At 41.7% G+C, this 20180-nt stretch overlaps 2 protein-coding genes across 4 annotated transcripts; one reads left to right on the plus strand and one right to left on the minus strand.

Annotated features, from left to right (window-relative positions):
* Window positions 1-324: 324 nt before the first annotated feature.
* pglyrp6 (peptidoglycan recognition protein 6) lies at window positions 325-14244 on the minus strand. 2 transcript variants are annotated; one of them, XM_034089558.2, is made up of 6 exons: window positions 14169-14244; window positions 8432-8970; window positions 7347-7641; window positions 5851-6061; window positions 3376-3670; window positions 325-398 (listed from the first exon to the last, which is right to left on the minus strand). In XM_034089558.2, exons 1-6 carry the CDS (start codon window positions 14233-14235, stop codon window positions 384-386), a joined length of 1422 nt encoding a protein of 473 aa, XP_033945449.2. In that variant the 5' UTR covers window positions 14236-14244; the 3' UTR covers window positions 325-383. The 2 variants fall into 2 exon arrangements, with proteins under 2 accessions (XP_033945449.2, XP_033945450.2); XM_034089559.2 differs by lacking the exon at window positions 14169-14244 and adding an exon at window positions 10792-11254.
* Window positions 14245-16097: 1853 nt separating this feature from the next.
* LOC117451024 (trafficking protein particle complex subunit 5-like) lies at window positions 16098-20102 on the plus strand. Of its 2 annotated transcripts, none has more exons than XM_071204228.1 (3): window positions 16098-16181; window positions 17359-17631; window positions 18524-20102. In XM_071204228.1, the coding sequence occupies exons 2-3, from the start codon at window positions 17362-17364 to the stop codon at window positions 18818-18820; spliced, it is 567 nt and encodes a 188-aa protein (XP_071060329.1). In that variant the 5' UTR covers window positions 16098-16181; window positions 17359-17361; the 3' UTR covers window positions 18821-20102. The 2 variants fall into 2 exon arrangements, with proteins under 2 accessions (XP_071060329.1, XP_033944989.2); XM_034089098.2 differs by having other exon boundaries at window positions 17362-17631.
* The last annotated feature ends 78 nt before the right edge of the window (window positions 20103-20180 follow it).

Raw genomic sequence — 20180 nt, forward strand, 5'->3', positions numbered from 1 at the left:
ATTACACTTTTGAAATAATTTTTACAGTTTCTTTTGTACTATTTTAACCCATCATTTTGTTAAACAATAAATAAAAGCTTAAGGAACATGTTACTGTGTAGGTACAAATGTATTTTAATATTCTCAGTTAAGAAAACATTGTTTGATTAAACTACAAAGGCACTTCGGTACAAGTAAAAGTCCCTAATTCAAAACTGTACTCCTAAAAAGTACATAAGTATCATCAGAAAAGTTTAATCCTAATCTGCAATCAAACTAGTAAAAGCTGTCGAGGACTTGAGAGCAGTTGAAAAATGAAGTAGCAGAAAATAAGTACAAGACACGTTTTTATTTTGTTGAGTTTTATTTCATTAAGACTCTTCCTCTTTCCACGCAGATTGTTTTCATTCCTTGACCTCCTGAAATTAAGAAAGATATAAAATATGAGATGAATGAGCGACACAGGGACATTTGTTCATCTATGATTGTACAGCCATCATAAGTCACGCCCTGTCGGTCCTGTCATGGAGGATTAGAGACACGAGGGACGCCACCAGGTCTTGCATCAGAGCATTGTGGGTAATTAAGAGCCACTGCTTTTGTTGTGGATACAGATTTGTTTCCTAACAGAGATCAGCTGATAGCTCACCTATTGTGTTATATCACCACACATTTTAATACACGCATGAAAACATCACTTATTATAATCCAGTACTTTAATAAATATTATTCTGACATTCAGTTATTTATCTTTTGGTCATTTCAGTTTTTTCTAATGCTTTTATTTTGACTTAAAGTTCACCTATTATGCAGAATCCACTTCTCCATGTCTCTTACATCAACATGTGTCCCCTCTTCTTCATGTCTCTTACATCAACATGTGTCCCCACTTCTCCATGTCTCTTACATCAACATGTGTCCCCTCTTCTCCATGTCTCTTCTACATCAACATGTGTCCCCTCTTCTTCATGTCTCTTCTACATCAACATGTGTCCCCTCTTCTCATGTCTCTTCTACATCAACATGTGTCCCCTCTTCCTCATGTCTCTTCTACATCAACATGTGTCCCCTCTTCCTCATGTCTCTTCTACATCAACATGTGTCCCCTCTTCCTCATGTCTCTTCTACATCAACATGTGTCCCCTCTTCTTCATGTCTCTTCTACATCAACATGTGTCCCCTCTTCTTCATGTCTCTTCTACATCAACATGTGTCCCCTCTTCTTCATGTCTCTTCTACATCAACATGTGTCCCCTCTTCTTCATGTCTCTTCTACATCAACATGTGTCCCCTCTTCTTCATGTCTCTTCTACATCAACATGTGTCCCCTCTTCTTCATGTCTCTTCTACATCAACATGTGTCCCCTCTTCTTCATGTCTCTTCTACATCAACATGTGTCCCCTCTTCTTCATGTCTCTTCTACATCAACATGTGTCCCCTCTTCTTCATGTCTCTTCTACATCAACATGTGTCCCCTCTTCTTCATGTCTCTTCTACATCAACATGTGTCCCCTCTTCTTCATGTCTCTTCTACATCAACATGTGTCCCCTCTTCTTCATGTCTCTTCTACATCAACATGTGTCCCCTCTTCTTCATGTCTCTTCTACATCAACATGTGTCCCCTCTTCTTCATGTCTCTTCTACATCAACATGTGTCCCCTCTTCTTCATGTCTCTTCTACATCAACATGTGTCCCCTCTTCTTCATGTCTCTTCTACATCAACATGTGTCCCCTCTTCTTCATGTCTCTTCTACATCAACATGTGTCCCCTCTTCTTCATGTCTCTTCTACATCAACATGTGTCCCCTCTTCTTCATGTCTCTTCTACATCAACATGTGTCCCCTCTTCTTCATGTCTCTTCTACATCAACATGTGTCCCCTCTTCTTCATGTCTCTTCTACATCAACATGTGTCCCCTCTTCTTCATGTCTCTTCTACATCAACATGTGTCCCCTCTTCTCCATGTCTCTTCTACATCAACATGTGTCCCCTCTTCTCCATGTCTCTTCTACATCAACATGTGTCCCCTCTTCTTCATGTCTCTTCTACATCAACATGTGTCCCCTCTTCTTCATGTCTCTTCTACATCAACATGTGTCCCCTCTTCTTCATGTCTCTTCTACATCAACATGTGTCCCCTCTTCTTCATGTCTCTTCTACATCAACATGTGTCCCCTCTTCTTCATGTCTCTTCTACATCAACATGTGTCCCCTCTTCTTCATGTCTCTTCTACATCAACATGTGTCCCCTCTTCTTCATGTCTCTTCTACATCAACATGTGTCCCCTCTTCTTCATGTCTCTTCTACATCAACATGTGTCCCCTCTTCTTCATGTCTCTTCTACATCAACATGTGTCCCCTCTTCTTCATGTCTCTTCTACATCAACATGTGTCCCCTCTTCTTCATGTCTCTTCTACATCAACATGTGTCCCCTCTTCTTCACGTCTCTTCTACATCAACATGTGTCCCCTCTTCTTCATGTCTCTTCTACATCAACATGTGTCCCCTCTTCTTCGTGTCTCTTCTACATCAACATGTGTCCCCTCTGTGGAAAGAGACTCTGAAAGTTTCAGGAACAAAGATTTTCTCTCTTTTTGATCCATTTCTATAAAAACCTGTCTGAAAACGAGCTGATCAGATTTTGGCCACTTTGTGATGTCATAACGATGTGTTGTCTTGTGTAACCATCTAAAGCAGGGGTGTCAAACTCAAGGCCCGGGGGCCAAAACCGGCCCGCGACTTCATTTTCTGTGGCCCTACAAGAGCTTGCAAAGAATATAATATGTTTATTATACACTTTACAGAAGCACGTTGCTCATAAACTACATGTCCCACAATGCATCTCAACAATTTTTTTTTTAATTAGCCTTTTTCTCAAAAATTACTTTTTTTTCAAAATGTCACTTCTTTTTTTAAGTTTTTCCAGAATGTGGCTTTTCTTTCTTTGTGACATTCTCACTGAAGAGACGTGCAATTATTTGCCCTAGATTTCTGCTTTCAGACGTAGTTAAATATGAAGTTATTACCCTATCCGATAATAATCCAATGCAGAGGCAATAATGTAATACATTATTTATTTTATAGATATTCAATATTTATATATGTATTTTTATATAGTCTTAAAGTTACAACCGGCCCTTTGAGTGCGACCATAATTCTGATGTGGCCCGTGATGAAATTGAGCTTGACACCCCTGGTCTAAAGTAACGGCCAGAGAATCAGCACTTTTGAAACAGGGCTGAAACAGAGGGGATTATGGGTAATGCTGCAATGATCCGTTTGGTTTTTCAGCCAATCAGAGACATGTTCTGTGTATATCAGAGACCTGTGATATATTGATGAGAAACAGTATAATAGGGGACCTTAAAGTACTTCCTCCCCCCTACTCACCCCGAAGTGCTCCCAGCCGGTGATCTCGTTGTAGAAAGTGTCTCCGGGACAGGAAGTGCTCACTACCTGCCTGTGGCCCTGCAGGGTGAAGTTGGCCTCCAGTCGTCCTCCGCCCACAGCGCAGGACGCCAGCTGATCCCTCACCAGCCCCATTGCATGCTGGGAGGGCAGCCTGCTGGTGTAATCTCCGATGAAGGAGACGCCGAATCCGACGGAGTTGTGACCCAGAGTGTGGGCCCCTCGCTGCAGCCAGCCTCGGCCCTCGTAGATGTTCCCGTCGGAGCCAGCCACGAAACTTTAGAACAAGATACACCGGGTTTATTGTCATGTGCACAAAGCTACCGTGTAGAAATGGCAATGACATTCTTTTGACCTGAGCTCCTCCAACAATGCAACATGTATAATCAAATACTAAAATACAAAATGAAAAGTAGTGCAAAAAGTCTATATATATATGTCAATAGAATATGGGATATGTAAAGAGCTGAGTATGAAATTAAATAATGTAAAGTAAGACAACATTAATACGGTTTATTGCGGATAGTTATAAGTTAGGTGCTTAATTCCAAATATGCAAAGTAGCACTTCACTTTTGTAAAAATGCCTGTTATAAGGATTTCTTTCTACATCTTCGACGTGTCGGGATTTGTCTGCGTCTAAAATCAAAACATTGGAGGTGAACCTCTTCTGTGGTTCCCTTAAAGAGGCCCTGTGGTGCTGGGTGGGGGTTTCTCTTTCCCGGAGCGCTGTGTAGGTTTTAGTGCATGTAAATGGTCTGCAAAGGCAAACATCCTAATGTTCCTCTCCCCTGCCTGACGTGCTGTTTCCACGGGAACGAAACGGGTTGTATCTGCTAGCTTTCTCTCGTGTATAGCCCGTCCGTTCGAGAGGGGTCTGCCTGCAGACCTCCACTCTCAGGACACCTCCACTCTCAGGACAGGAAGTGCACGCTAAGAATTCCAAAATAAAATCACCACTATCAGTACAGTGCCACTTTCCAAACAGGAAATGCACGCAAATACAAAATAAAATCGGATCTTGATGGATCGTGACACTTATTATATACATATATATATCTATATATATATATCTATATACGGACACCTTGTATTGTTGTTACTATCAGTACAGCCGCAGCGCCACTTTCCGAACAGGAAATGCACGCAAATACAAAATAAAATTGTACTGATAGATATATATTTATTTATATATATAAATACGACATCTTGTATTTTAGTGGAAGGTTCGAGAAACAGTGGAAGGTTCGAGAAACAACCGTGTTTGCCGGGTGCACCGCGGCGGAGGTGGAGGTTCCAGCTGAACCTCCACCCCGCCGCGGGACCCGTGGGACCCTGCACGGTGCGTCTTGGTCACGCTTCATATCGGCCGGCCCGGGAAGGAAGAGACACGCAGAGTGGGGGGAGTCCCCCACCGCAACGCAGCACACCCTCCCGGCCATCAGAGTCGAACCCGCAGTTCGGAGGAACCGACCGCCAGAGCACCGGCACTAGGCCCCCCGACAGTGGGTCGTGTTTGCCATTCGATCAGTGAGAGGAGAGGAGAGGAATGTAGAAACCGGGTGAAATAGCCAAACAAATAATAAAACCGGGGAAAAGTGAAAAAAAGTGTCCGAAAATAGGCACTCGTGAGGAGGGCAGAGTCCCCTGTCAACTCCCGTTACATTCCTCCATGGTGCCATGGTGTCATTTGAGCGGGGGGGGGGGGGGGGTCAAAAGGGCTTGACCACAACCATCAGCAACAATTGGACATGGAGAACTACATGAATTACATGTTGCTAAATCCACCGCGGGGCATAAACAGAAGGGCAACCATGGCAACCATCCTCTGGGGTCTTCTTCGCTGCTTTTGGTGTATGTTGTGCCGAATGCGTGTTTGATATCCAATTCGGTTCGTTAGCGTTTGTGCTCCCGTGCAAATGGGGTCTGAAACGCCTCCATTTGACTCCTTTGTTTACTTCGGGAACACAGTGACATCACTATGTAACAATCGTGCTTCTATTGGCTAGTGTTCCAACACATTGTACGTGATAGGCTAAGGGGCGGGACATCTCTAAGCAGTTGATCAATCACAACAGAGGCGGCCAGCTGACCAATCAGAGCAGACTGGACTTAAATACTGCATTTAAATGTTAATTGACATATTTATCTGTTCTTGTGGGTTATCTGTCGCCACTTTTAATTGTCCAACTTTTTCCACAAATACAGATGTGTGTTATCATGTCGCCATTTTCACAAACATGTACTATTTGTTCCCTAACCCTAACCCGTATTTAGAGTCTGAAAAAAGAAAAGAAAGTGGCGACAGATAACCAAAAGTACCTATTTATCATTTGTTTTAGTTGATAGGTGTTTCAACATATACATGTAAAGCACCTCCAAATGAAACTGAACAACAATACTTGAGTAAAGGTACTTCCTCCACCACATTCAACCTGAGACCCCTCCCTCCCGGTACCTGTATCCGATGTCGTCCCAGCCCCGGTCGTCCTGGTGGAAGCGCTGCATGGCCCTCATGTCCTCTGAGCACTGCTGCAAGGTGAGGCAGGGGTCCCTGGGAGTGGAGGTGTGGTGGATGTAGAGGAAGGGGAGAGGCAGGGTGAGGTTGGTGGGAGTCCCTTTGTAAGGCTTTGCACCCCACATGCAGCGAGGGATGATGGGCGGGCACTCTGAAAGACATGAAGTACCGCTGGTTAGTCTGTTGGGACAATCCTGAATGTCCTCCTCCAACATGAGAGTAGCATGCTAACAAAGGTATCAACTGTAGCTGTGAACATGACAGGATGTGAGATGACCCAGAAGAGCATCAGGACTGTGTGAGGCAGGTGATAGCTATGTGATTAACATGATGACTCAGCCTCTATGGAGAGAGACATCAAGCATGCTCATTTCTGACGTGGAGCTAATCTGAAGTAAACATTGAATACTGCTTTCGATTCCTCCATCTTGTGACTGTGTGACTCCCTCTCTGGGATATCAGCATGTGAAGGACACTGCTCAGGAACTAGATGCTCTGTATGTGATGCTACTTCCTTTCTGGAGAGGATCACAGATACATGGATCCTGAGGTTCAAGCTCAAGCCGGGGACCAGGGATTATTAAAAATGTTGAGAAAAAAGTCAGAATTTTGAGATTTTGAGAAATAGTGAGAATTTTGAAATGTTTTGAAAAAGTCAGAATTTTTAGATTTTCAGAAAAAAGTCAGCATTTTTAGAGAAAGTCATAATGTTGAGCTCAGTCAATGCAGATTGCTCAATAGGAAGTTGTAATACCACTGTTTGCCACAGAACAAATTTGCTTTAATTTCCGGGGCTCTCTTTAAGGCCGTTTATCAATGAAAACAAACTGCCTTCCCAGGCTTTAAAGGTGGGGTAGGTAAGTTTCAGAAACCGGCTCGAGATACACTTTTTGTTATATTCCATGGAATGCTCTTAACATCCCGATAGCAATGAATATCTGAAGTGCTTTGACAACAAATCCATAAAAAAATGTCATCTGTAGAAGCCGTAATACTGTAGAAAGTACAACCAACCCGTTTTAGCCTGTCAGCCTTCAATCGGGGCACAAAGTTATCTCGTGCCCTCATTGGTCATGTGCGCGTTCGTAAGTGTTGGAGGAGGGGCTCTGTGAGGAAGATTTTCTCCGGTTGTGTATTTTCAAATTCTAGCGATCTCGAGCCGGTTTCTCAAACTTACCTACCCCACCTTTAAAGGTCTCCTATCATGCTATTTAGGCATTTAATTATGGGTCTCAGATATATACAAATATATAGTTAAGTTGTACCCCCGTTTTCTGAGATGTGGGAGGAAAAGAGAGAGGGTTGTATCACATATTTATGTATTAAAGACACCAAAAAGTGCATTTTGCATGATAGGAGACCTCTAAGTAATCGTATAACAATCCGCCTTTATTATTCTCACTTCTCAAACAAGTTATGTTTCATCCCACACTCACCCAAGTACTCCTGGACGAACTCCTTCACTCCCTCCTTCACCAGAGTCACCAGCTGCTTCTTTGTCTTTGAGTCCATCTTTTTGAGGCCCATCACTCTCCGCTGCTTCTCCGCAGATTTCACCACCTGTCGGGCCGTTATCGACGGGACCCCCAGCTTTCTGAAATTGTCCCTGCGTCGTCGGCTAATGAGTCGGGGGGCGACGTCCATCCCTCCGACCTCCAGGCTGCGGCAGTAATACTCCGTCAGAATGCCGCTGAGCTTCAGAGGTCGTCCGGATGTCGAAGGGAACGCGATCTTGAGCAGCAACAGAAAAATGTGAGCGTTCTTTTAGACTAGAAAAGTATAACATCCTTCATTCAAATGTATAAAAATCTTAAAGAACTCCTATCACGCTATTTTTAGGCATATATTATTGGTCTCCGATATGTACAAATATATTAAAAAACATGTCTATGATGTGTTTTGCTCAAAATACCAAACACATCATGCATTTTAGAAATCCCTCATATCCCTCTATTTCAGCCCTGTTAGATTCTGGGTCCTTAGCTTGAATTCTACCGGCAGATACTCAGCTAAATGCTGCCGTGATGAAACGCAATCCTGTTCTAAACCACATCAAGGATTATTTCTGAACCAGCATGGAGCTCAAACTCTTTTCCTCTCTCGGGTTTATCACAAGGTGAGTTCTTTTTTTATTTCCTACTTTTTTACACACATGCTCTCTCCAGTACAGGTTAGCTCTGAGTGTTAGCGATGCTTGCTAATGTAAACAAAGACCATATTACGTCCAAAACACGTTGTTTCTGATACAGCCCAAATGTTCGATATTACATCATATCAGACGCAAAATTTAGAGATTTGGGTACAGAGGAAAGGAGAGAGGGTTTTGTTTTCTGACACTTTGTGAGTTCCCTGACACACCGGGGACACATGTTTATGTATAAAAGACATCAACAAGCGCATTTTGCATGATAGGTCCCCTTTAAACTTAATGCGGCAACAGTGTCTGAGAAACGTGTTCTGCTGTATAGAATGAGTGTATTGCAATTTAATCCTAACAAAATGAGTTAATACATAAACAAACCTCCGTCCCCAGAATGAAGCCGTCCATGCCTCCGTTGATCTGAGCGGTGGTGAGGACTCCAGGTTGGTCCAGGAGGGTGAAGATCTGAGGCGAGGAGACGTTGTCCCAGCAGCCGTCCGGTCCAAGATGGCGGCTCAAAGGATGGCGGCTCAAAGGATGGCTCTCCAGGTCTTTGGTGAAGGTGAGTTTGAGCAGTCCGCGAACACGGTCCTTAGTCGTGGACAGGAAGCCTGCCTCGAGGCCCAGGAGGAGCGGTGTTAATGCCACGGTGGTGCCATCGGGCGTCAGAACCACGCCTTCCTCTTGATTGTCCTCCGTCACCCTGTGGTGCACCGCCTTGGTGATGAAAGACAAGAGGCTCACGTCCATTTCAGCACCGCCGGAGTCTGCCGCACGAAGGAAGTATCGGATGAGGGCGTCGTTGAGTCCGGCTGCATGGCGGAGGCGCTTCAACACGGCCACAGGACCCGACCCCGGGACCCCGTCCTCCACCTGCTTCACCGCCTGGATGAAGTCATCCATGTGCCAGGACAATGAAGCTAAGGAAGACATAAATAAAAGCACAACAATCAATACAAGATAACAGTCACTTCAATATATTTGGGAAATGTACATTAGTGCAAGACTGTCCATCGCAGGAACACATACATGCCTTTGATACTGTCCATCGCAGGAACACATACATGCCTTTGATACTGTCCACAGCAGGAACACATACATGCCTTTGATACTGTCCATCGCAGGAACACATACATGCCTTTGATACTGTCCACAGCAGGAACACATACATGCCAGGGTTTCCGCTAGGATTTTTTCTCGCCGGTCAAATGTCCGGGCAGAATTCATTTTACCGGACTAATTTGAAACTTACCGGTCATATTTCAATAATAATAATAATAGTTGTGTAGCAGAGTTTCCGTTAGCATGTAATTACCGGACTATAAGCAGATATGCTTCAGTTTAAAACTCAGTTCACGGGGCTCATTTTTATATTGCTTCAGTTTATAATCGTAACAGATCGAAAAATTCAGATTCATTTTTCAATAAATGATTCCACAAACAACAAACAACATAATTATTACATTCAAACAAACTACTTGTAGTAGATAACGTACATTATTCAGAAGTGTACATCAACTTTGAATAATAACACGGGAGAAACGGATCCTCTCTTTTCCCCTCTCTCTCTCTCCTGACAGCCCGTCAGTTCCTCATGCAGCTCCTGCAGCTCGCTAAACAGAGGGCGGGGCTTCAGGTGCTCATGCAGAGCTGCGTGTCTCGGTCAGACTCAGCAGCTGATCTGATCTCTCTCTCGCGTCCGGTTACACTTCACTCGCGTTTATGTCCATATCGATCAGATCCAGCTCTCCTGATCGGCCTTTATAGAGAGCACCGATCAAACTATTAAGAGTGAATATCGGCCGATAATGACCGGCGGCCGATCGATCGGAGCCTCCCTAATTATTACCAGACATTTTGACCGTCAGGTTTTGAATTTACCGGTTTTTTATAAATGTTACCAGCTAAAAACCGGTAATTACCGGCTAACGGAAACCCTGATACATGCCTTTGATACTGTCCACAGCAGGAACACATACATGCCTTTGATACTGTCCATACTGTAGCAGGAACACATACATGCCTTTGATACTGTCCATAGCAGGAACACATACATGCCTTTGATGCTGTCCATAGCAGGAACACATACATGCCTTTGATACTGTCCATAGCAGGAACACATACATGCCTTTGATATTGGGTTAAAAATCGCACATCTCTCTGAGGCAGTTGGGGCTCAGGGCTGATTAAGGGGCAACAAGGTGGCTGTGAGGTAGTTTGCAGTCTAACAATTGGGATTCGATCAGGTTGAGGGTCCGATCAGAGCCTATAGTCGACATGTACCCTAACCCTAACCCTAGGACAAGATACTTAACCCCAAGTTGCTCCCAGTGGCCAATGGTGTCTGAATATGTGTTGATGTTATACTGGTAGCCCCTGCCCGGTGTGAAGGAAAGTGTAAAAGCCCTTCTAGGAGTTCGTATAGACTGAAAACGCACTATTGAAATGCGGTCCATTAACAGGGTGTCCGCGGGTCTTAAAAAGTATTAAAAGTTGATAAATCAATTTAGCGAAAATTAAGGCTATTAAAAAGTATTAAAAAGTATTAAACGGCATTTTCCAAGGTATTAAGAAGGTCCACAGCAACGACAACATGAAACACCCTTTAATTTACTGAAACAACATGTCGGGAAACCCCCTCAAGGCGGCCCCATGCATAGCGTGCCATAAAATGCTGCTTCTTATTTTAAGTTCCGTTGCCTTGCTCCGCTCTGGGGGGGGGTTATCTGCTGGTGGACTACCTGAGAGATATACAGCAGGAGAACACGCCGTCCACCGCGGAGAATAAACAGAAGGGCGACCATGACAACCATGCTCCGGGGTCTTCTTCGCTGCTTTTGGTGTATTTTGTGGCGGCAGCAGCGCCACTTACAGGCCTGGCATATGTACTACATACGTACTACTTTTTGCATTTGCATTTTTCTGTATGAGGCCCCTCGTGGGGCCGGGGTCTAAGCCAAACTATATCCGGTCACAGAGATCTGCTATTTTAAAGTAAGGTCAACACATATCTACCCTAAATATAGTCTATATTAAGAACGAGAAAAGTCTTAACATATATATTGTTTTTTGTAAACATATGACAAATGTGTGAGGGGGATGACGTCAGAGCATCGTCCTATGTGCCGGGCTTGGCCCCGGACAGCCCCAGCCCAATTTAACCCCTGGGTATTTGTGAGGGAGCTCCTATATGGCATTACCCCGCTGAAGCTCATGAAGTTTAATATTTAATATTTCAAAGTTTTGTCAATTGTTTTGTTTATTGGTCAAATACTGGTTTCTAATGGTTTCTGAGGAGTTGTACTGGAATGAAAGAGCACAGAAGCAACAAAGGAGCATGCTGCATTAACCCTGACCTTCACAGAGAGGTTGAAGTTCATGTGGAGAGGAGGCTAGTCTGTCTGCACTCTGTTTAGTTGTGCTATCTTACAATCAATAGTAAATGTGAGATAAAGTGTGTCGCCAATGTAACCGGTTAGAACTCGAAGTTGCGATGAGGTCTTAAAATGTATGGAAAGGGTCTTAAAAAAGGTCTTAAAAGGTATTAAATTTGACTTCAGGATTCCTGCATATACCCTGATTAACCAATCTATCCCCAGCCCGTGCAGTCAACTCGTTGAAGTGTTCTTATTATGAGACAAAAGCTTTATTATGAGACAAAAGCTTCATAATTGAGTACTGGAACAATATCCTGCCTTATCCAGCCTTATCCTGAAACCTTTGTTCCTATCCCCTAACTACACAAACACACCTTAGGTACAGTCGTAGTGTTAATATTGAAACTAAGCAACGGAGCCCTCATTGACACTTCATAAAGACTGCAGAGTGTCCATAAATCATCAGACAATGAACCATTACTGATGCAAAGAAACTACCTTTAGATATTTAGACTCCATTCACGTTTCTAAAAACCTCAGACCCGTGTTAGATGTGTTGTTGGGGTTTGAAGATACACGATGCAAAACATTTCAAAATCAGAGAAATCTGTAGTTTTAATGAGTAGCAAAAGAAGCTTCTGCTTTATTTGTTTTTTTCTGGTCATTTTTATTTTTCCGTGCTAAAAACCGAGTCAAAGTCCATCCAGTTGGTCACACCAAATATTTTGAGTAGCTTCTTAAAAAAATTACAAATAACAGATCACAAAACAGCAAAGAAAAACAGCCATTCCCCACCCTTCCAATATGAAACACATTGTGTTGTTTTCTTTGAAGAGGTCTTCTCACTAAGTCATAACATCCTGTGTGAGTAATGTCATTGAGATAAGCTTGCCTGATTTTCAGACCGGTGTTGTATCGTTTTCTAAGACTATATGTGATTATATCAACCTGAATACAACTGCCAAAGAAAACTCCTTCAAGAGGTAAGGGAATTCCCTGCTGGTCACACAGAGTATTATGTACTTATTTTTTAGAAAATGACTTCTGCTTATAATCCAAACAATCTTGGGGTGTCAAACTCAAGGCCCGGGGGCCAAATCCGGCCCGTGACTTCACTTCATGCGGCCCCACAGGAGCTTGCAAAGAATATACTATGTTTATTATATGGTTACAGGCCGATTTACAGAAGCACGTTGCCTATAAACTACATGTCCCACAATGCATCTCAAATATGCCTTTTTTCTTAGAATTTTATTTCTTTTTTCAAAATGTCACTTCTTTTTTTCTCCAGAATTTGGCTTTTCTTTTTAAAACATTTTGTGACATGCGCACTGAAGAGACTTGCAATTATTTACCCTAGACTTCTGCTTTCAGACCGAGTTAATTATGAAGTTATTCCCCTATCCCATAATAATCCAATAAAGAGGCAATAATGTAATATAATACATTATTTTATATATATTAAATATTTATATTAGTGCTGTCAAAATTATCGCATTAACGGCGGTAATTAATTTTTTTAATTAATTGCGTTAAAATATTTAACGCATTTAACGCATGTGCAGAATGGCCCGCCCCATACGTGCCACCAGTAGCAGCGCCAGGGTATGGCTGGGGTAGGCTACACCCATACCCAGAAATGGCTTAGCCCCACCATGAAAAATGATGTTAAAGTAAGCAAAATAAAGTCTGCCAACTCGCGCGGAGTAAATTGCACAGACAGCAGTTAGTAAGATTGATTTCAGTAGCCACGGTTTTGAAAACTTTTGTCACGTAGTGATCGTCTTCTCAATAGAACATCTTTGATAACGGCGTCGTGTTGTTGCAGGAAGTCCCGACGGAGAATACTCTTGCTGTAGTAGAGGGCAGAGCCATATAATAGTAATACTATGGCTCTGGTACAGGGGTGCACATAACTGGTACGCAGGTTATGTGCGTAATCTGAAATGCGTACCGTCACTTGTGTCACAAAGCGCATTTGCGTACCGACGTACTTGTGAAGCTTTTCCAGAAGGCGGTTAGATCACCGGACGACAGAGTCGGTCTCCGTGTGCACAGACAGGCTGCTGTTAACGTCGGTCTGTACAACGGAACTGTGCCAAAACTACGCCAACCGGCTGCGGAGGGAGACTCCCCCCTTCACTGGAGAACTGCGCTAAAACAGCTGATCACAACGTTCACACTCTGTGGTCACGAAGTACTCCACTAGCGCCCCCCCCCCTCTGTCGACTTTCCTGAAGTACTCCACTAGCCCCGCCCCCTCTGTCGACTTTCCTGAAGTACTCCCCGTTGATAGAAATCAACACGTAATGAATTAAGACCCCACGGTTTGATGATTGATAGGTGTGTGGGTTGTCTTTCATTTTGACGTGCAGAATTTTTTTATAATAAACATACATACTGTATGTTAAATGGATATATCCGCCTTCTTTCATTTATCTTTCCATTCCCACAACAATATACATAAATAAATGGCATATTTTGGACATAGTTCAAATGGTGATTAATCATGATTAATTAATTTTTAAGCTGTGATTAATCTGATTAAACATTTTAATCGTTTGACAGCCCTAATTTATATATGTATTTTTATATAGTCTTAAAGTTACAACCGGCCCTTTGAGTGCAACCATAATGCTGATGTGGCCCATGATGAAATTGAGTTTGACGCCCCTGATCTAGTGCGTAAATTGCCATTACATCCCAATAAAACTTGTTTAAACAAAAACAAATATCCTTACCGTCTGCATACGTGCTGGCTAACACCACAGCCAGCAGCAGGGAGTGTTTCCAGCTGCCTTTATCCATCCTGAACACCTTCAGCTCCAGATGTCTGCTACCTTTCTGTCCTCTCCCTCCTTTATATGAGTGTGTGTTATGTAACAGTGTAGACACACACTGAGTAATGTGGGAAGCTGGCACCTGCCCTGTCACTGGAGTCCTGACAGAGCGGTGAAGGAAGTACACAGATTAGTGCAAAAGTAGTAATACCACGGTGTAGAAATACTCCTAAGGAAATGTCCTGCTGTATTTTCCTTCCTGTAAAATTCATTAGTTGATCATTATTTTTATGTTTTAGATATGAACCTGCGAAAGTAAATAACATTACATTATTTCATTAGTTTGTTAGACGCTTTTATCGAAAGTGACTTAGTGGGCAATCCCCACAGGAGCACTTTGGGGTGAAGCGTCTCAGGGACACAACGACATGCTGACTGCAGTGGGGTTTGAACCTGGGACCCCCTGATCCGAACACCAACGCACAACCCACTGCGCAACAGCCTCCCGGTAAAGTTGTCATATAAGTAAAAAAGAACAATATTGACCTTCAAGTTCTGAAAAACAAGTTTAAAGTAGCATACAATACTCAAGTAAAGTACCCTAATATTGTACATAAGTTCAGTACTCGAATAATCTACTTTGTTCCAACACTGCTTCTCACCGTTTCCCACACAGGGGCAGACATTTTCGAGAAATTCCTAACTTCTGTAAAAAGTATTCTGTGGCCGGTGCTTGTGAAACAAACCGGGTCATTAAAGCAATCAGAGGAAAGCTCTTAAACACTTTGCAAATCATCAGCAGTCCTCTCTGAGGCAATGTTCTCTTCAATGTTACCGAACACACAAAGTCAGAATGCAAAGCTGAGGAAACCCCAGAACCATGAACCATGTTGATTGCTGGGAATTAGATACACAAATATGTCTGTTCGTGCATTTATCCATCAGTGATGTGAAAAGGTGCAAAAAGCAGCAGTCATGTGATGAAGAGAACAGGAAGTGCCTGCACTCGGTGGGTGACCTGGAATATTATATAGGTCAAAGATATACATCAGTTATTATGGTAATCTGTAATAATAATGACCTTTAGGGGGAGGAACAAGAACGATGAACTGATTTCCATGAGAGTAGGTCAAACACACATTAATAACATGCTGGAACTGATCATAAATATTACAAGTGTAATTGATTTGTTCTTAAGTAAATATATAATCTGAATACTTCTTCCACCACTGCTATATACATACACTCTATATACAGTGTACATATTGTAAATATGTTTTTTTTTGTTTATACATTGATACTCCGGTGTGCAATTGAAATACTGGTTGCAATTTTCTATGTGTAATGTAACACTGTGGAGGATATAGAACACATTATAATGCATTGCGTTACATATAAAATTAAGAGAGGGAGACATTAGGAAGTATAGTACAAAAGGCAGGACACGATAGGATAGGAATTACAATCAATATTGAGAACAGGGGATACAATCAGGAGGGGAATAGTATGGAATGTAGAGCCGATGATCCGAGTGGGGGTCCGTGGTGCAACACACAATATATACAACGGTGTGTAACACTTTTTGAAAAGTGATTTTCTTTCTTTCTTTATGAGTTTAAAGGTCAGCATTTTTCACAGAATTCGGACTTTCAGAAAAAAACATATTTATTATTTTCAGGAAAACACATTTATTTTATAATATTCATTATAAATGTGTTGTGTTCTCAAAATTCGGATTTTTCACTTTTAGTCACATCCCCCAAAATGTTCTTATGTGGAAAATAGGGTATATTTTTTGTTTTGTTACTGAGATAATACAAAGCCATGACACCGCACACCCCGATACAGGAGGGGGCGGTAATGCACCTATAACGGTGGTTTCTAGTCTACCATCAAAACCAACGAAGAAGAAATCAGTAAACCAACAGAAGAAGAAGAGAAACTGCACAGTCGCTCGTCTTTTCTCCAACAAAGGTCTGTTTATCAACACTTAAAATAGGTATAGTTGCTCACAGAGTATGGACTACACGTTTGTGTTTCTAAAACGTTTGTGTTTCTACTGCTGGAAGTGGAAGACTCTTGTTTAGATATGTCAACCGGAAGTGTCAGTTAGCTTGTTATGCTAGTTATGCTAACAGCTAGTGATCAGCTGTTTGTTGTGTTTGAATCAAACTGATCGTTAGAATAAGCACAGTGCAGACACATGCTTTAGTAAAAGATAATATAATGTGTGTTTGTGAAAAGAAAACAGGTTAATTTGATCAAGGGAGAACTCTAGAAAAGGAAATAGCCTCATATGTTCCTCTAAATCCAGGCTAAGTGGATAAATGCCTCCAATGTGTGATGATTGTAATGTTATTTTCTGTTCAGTTATTAAGCGGATTGATGAGTTTACCAACCGAATTGACAATAACTTTGACAAGAGATAAGTAACTTGAATCATTTCCTCATCACTTTGCCAAATCAGGTCTCAGGTCCCGAAGTGTTGGCTGCTTTTATCTTCATGATTCTTTCTGATTCTGGTTTCTAGGAAATGTAGGTGTTTTTCTATATTTAAGACTCAATCTCCAACAACTTATATTTAGGCATAGCCTGCAAAGATGTTAGTATTTTTTGGTGGGGCAGTTTTTTTTCCAATGTATTCCTTTTTTCTATATACATAAAAAAGATGCCTTTTGGATTTCAGGCACATGATAAGCATGCTTTGTGTTATCTATACTGTATGTAAACAATGTTTGTATTTTGAACAAAACACACGAATGAATAAGATAAATAGAAAAACAACAACAACAACACCGCTGATGAATCCAACGCTTAATCTATTAGTGTTAGAATTTGTATAATCCCCTGTAATGTTATTATTTTTTCTTTCAATGTGGACAAATAATAAAGACAATACGATAGGATAAGGCTTTAATGGAGTCTGAAACGCTCCTTGCATCCCAGCAGCTCCATGTGTGACATCAACAGACACATATCAAGACACATGAGAAACAAACAAACATGTAACATCACAGCAGGATCAGTGAGAGAAAACATGCTCAAAGAGCCTTCAGCGTGCATCTGATCTGGATTCAGCTCCGTAACCATGGTAACAACAAGAACAACAACATGTGTGTGTCAGTAAAACCTGTTCTTTCCTCTCCAACAGAAGATGGACACACGCTTCACTCGGGGGAAGTCCAACATCCTGGAGCGCCCTCTGACGCGCCCGAAGACGGAGGTGAGCGTGAGCGCCTTCGCGCTGCTGTTCTCAGAGATGGTGCAGTACTGCCAGAGCCGCGTGTACTCGGTGACGGAGCTGCAGACCCGGCTGGCCGACATGGGGCAGAGCGTCGGGGCCAGCATGCTGGATGTGCTGGTGCTGAGGGAGAAGAACGGGAAGAGGGAGACCAAAGTGCTCAACATGCTGCTCTTCATCAAGGTCAGTGATAATATGAGATGGTGTCATCATGCTTCGGATGGGGCTCAAAGACGGCGGTGCATGTAGAATACAGCTGATGAGCCAAACTCTGAATCTGTTGTGTCCGTGTTTTTATTTTATTTTAAAGAATCCCCTTTTAATATTATTATTATTATTATTATTATTGATATATGCATTTTTTGTCATTTTCTTCCCTTAAAAAAATAATATATATTTTTTTTAAATAAATATATAAATAAAATGGTATTTAAATCATTGATATGATTTTTTTTAATTTATTTTAAAATAGATTAAATACTTTATGAGATGCGTATTTATTTGTTTAATTTAATTATAATTAATTTAATGTTTTACTTTTAATTGACTGACTTGGTTTGTCCAGATACTTGTGTGAGTAAAGACTAATTTCCTAACAGAATGCTTTAAATCCAAAAGCAGGAAAAGAATGAAGAATATTTACATTTTTTACAAATATATAAAAAAATGAATCTTGTTGTGTTTTGTCTTATTTATACAAAGCACATGTTTCAAGGTTCTTTATTGTCAAACTAGCTACAGGGTCATTATGTCGATGAAAATCTTATGTCACAGGCTTCTCCAACAATGCAACACAATAATACAGATAAGCAGACAATATTAACACAATATTAAAGTATATTAAAGTATATTATATTAAAAGTAATAACAAACAAAGAAAGTGGAATAGTGCAATACGAGTCTATATACAAGTTATTGGAATGATATAATAGATACATAATATTAAGTAGCAGAGGAATGTTATGAAATAGTTTCAGCAGGTCAGTTGTTTAACAGACTTGGACATTAAAGCCATGAAAATAATACCTCTGATGGTTTTAGCGCTGATTAACTTTCACCTCCTCCCTTCCTTCAGGTGAACGTCTGGAAGTCTCTGTTTGGGAAGGAGGCGGACAAACTGGAGCAAGCCAACGACGACGACAAGACGTACTACATCATCGAGAAGGAGCCGCTCATCAACGCCTACATCTCCGTGCCCAAAGAGAACAGCAGCTTGAACTGCGCCGCCTTCACCGCCGGCATCGTGGAGGCCGTGCTCACACACAGCGGATTCCCCGCCAAGGTCACGGCTCACTGGCACAAGGGCACCACGCTCATGATCAAGTTCAACGACTCGGTCATCACCAGGGACAAGGCTCTGGACGGCAGATAGAGGACTGGGCAGGGTCTCGTGGTTGTTGTGGTAACCTATGAGGTGATGGCAGCATACTGAGCCACGTGGTCGAGAGCAGAGAACATGCAGCGCCGCGTGTGCCGGTGGATCATCTCCCTCCTGTCGCTCCTTATTAAGTGGCACGGAGTCGTTTTTTCTGAAAAGCATTTTATTTGCAGTTTCTCGTCGCATTTGTTCGTCACAGATGATTCATAAAAACATGAATACTTTTATCCAGGCCGGGGCGATATGAAGGAAGTCAGTCATCACAATGTTTCTGATCAAATACCTTTATTGATATTGACACGATGTAAGGGTTGAGTCTTACACAAAAGTCTTTACAAAATACGATGACTAAGTGTGTAACGACAAAATATGGAAAACACAATAAGAAAAAATACTAGCTTCATACTTTTGCAATCGATATCCAAATTGAAGACACGATCTAGTCTCATTAGACGTTAATATATTATCGACATATTGACCAGCCCTACTTTCACCCACCAGTTTGTTGTTTTCTTTAGTTATTCTCAATGTTTTAAGCCCAACATCTCGACTTATTTGAGTTGAAAAATGCCACCTTGGGCTCTGGGGAATAGTCTTGTCTCTTTGAAACAATGTACACTTTTTATAGACCATGAATCACACAAAGGATCAGCAGATTATTTGATAAGGAAAGTGCTTTGCCTCAAAGTGAGACTGAACACGAACGTCCCCCTAAATGTCAAACTAATTAAAGCAACCCTGGTTTGTGTTTTGTTAATAAATGTATCTTTATTGCTGCAAAGTATTTCCTGTAACAGACAAAGGTCCAGACTCCAGATGGTTCTTCCAGTCTCATTCCAGTTTGACTCCAGCTGCATGTTTCATCTCTGTCAAATAGATCCATCATCAGCGCCGTAGCTATAAGCGACACTGAGGTCTTATGTGCACCATCTTTGTTTTATCATTATGTCGTGTGTGTGTCTGTGTGTGTTACTTTGGAGGTAATAGTAAACAATATAAACACAATGTACATCTTCTGCATTTTGACAACTTGTATTGCTTTAAAGCAAATTAAATAAGTAATGTACAGAAGGTTCAGCATTTCTCCCCACTTTATTTTATTTCTGGCAGCATTAAACATAAGTACCACTGTGTGACCTACATGGTGAGTTATTCACAGAGGACAGAATGGAATACAAATTGAAAAATCCTATTATTAGAAATAAACCCGTTTTTGGTTAATAATGTTAACTACTGACCAAGTGTTAAATACATATTAAAATGTAAATGCAATGTGTCCAGTGTCTCTTTACTGTTTACACTGCAGTCGCTTTCCTCATTACTGGTTTTAGAAAGAAACACGAGTAACAACGGG

Source organism: Pseudochaenichthys georgianus, chromosome 8 (genome assembly GCF_902827115.2).
Source record: "Pseudochaenichthys georgianus chromosome 8, fPseGeo1.2, whole genome shotgun sequence".
In the NCBI taxonomy this organism is placed as follows: Eukaryota; Metazoa; Chordata; class Actinopteri; order Perciformes; family Channichthyidae; genus Pseudochaenichthys; species Pseudochaenichthys georgianus.

Bases quoted from the DNA above. Each gene is read 5' to 3' on its own strand.
- LOC117451024 (XM_071204228.1), top strand. From the start codon at position 17,362: ATGGACACACGCTTCACTCGGGGGAAGTCCAACATCCTGGAGCGCCCT. The intron at 17,632-18,523 runs GTCAGTGATAAT...CCCTTCCTTCAG, and splicing joins ACATGCTGCTCTTCATCAAG to GTGAACGTCTGGAAGTCTCT.
- pglyrp6 (XM_034089558.2), bottom strand. From the start codon at position 14,235: ATGGATAAAGGCAGCTGGAAACACTCCCTGCTGCTGGCTGTGGTGTTA. The intron at 8,971-14,168 runs GTAAGGATATTT...TGTCTTCCTTAG, and splicing joins AGCCAGCACGTATGCAGACG to CTTCATTGTCCTGGCACATG. The intron at 7,642-8,431 runs GTTTGTTTATGT...TTGCTGCTCAAG, and splicing joins GCTTCATTCTGGGGACGGAG to ATCGCGTTCCCTTCGACATC.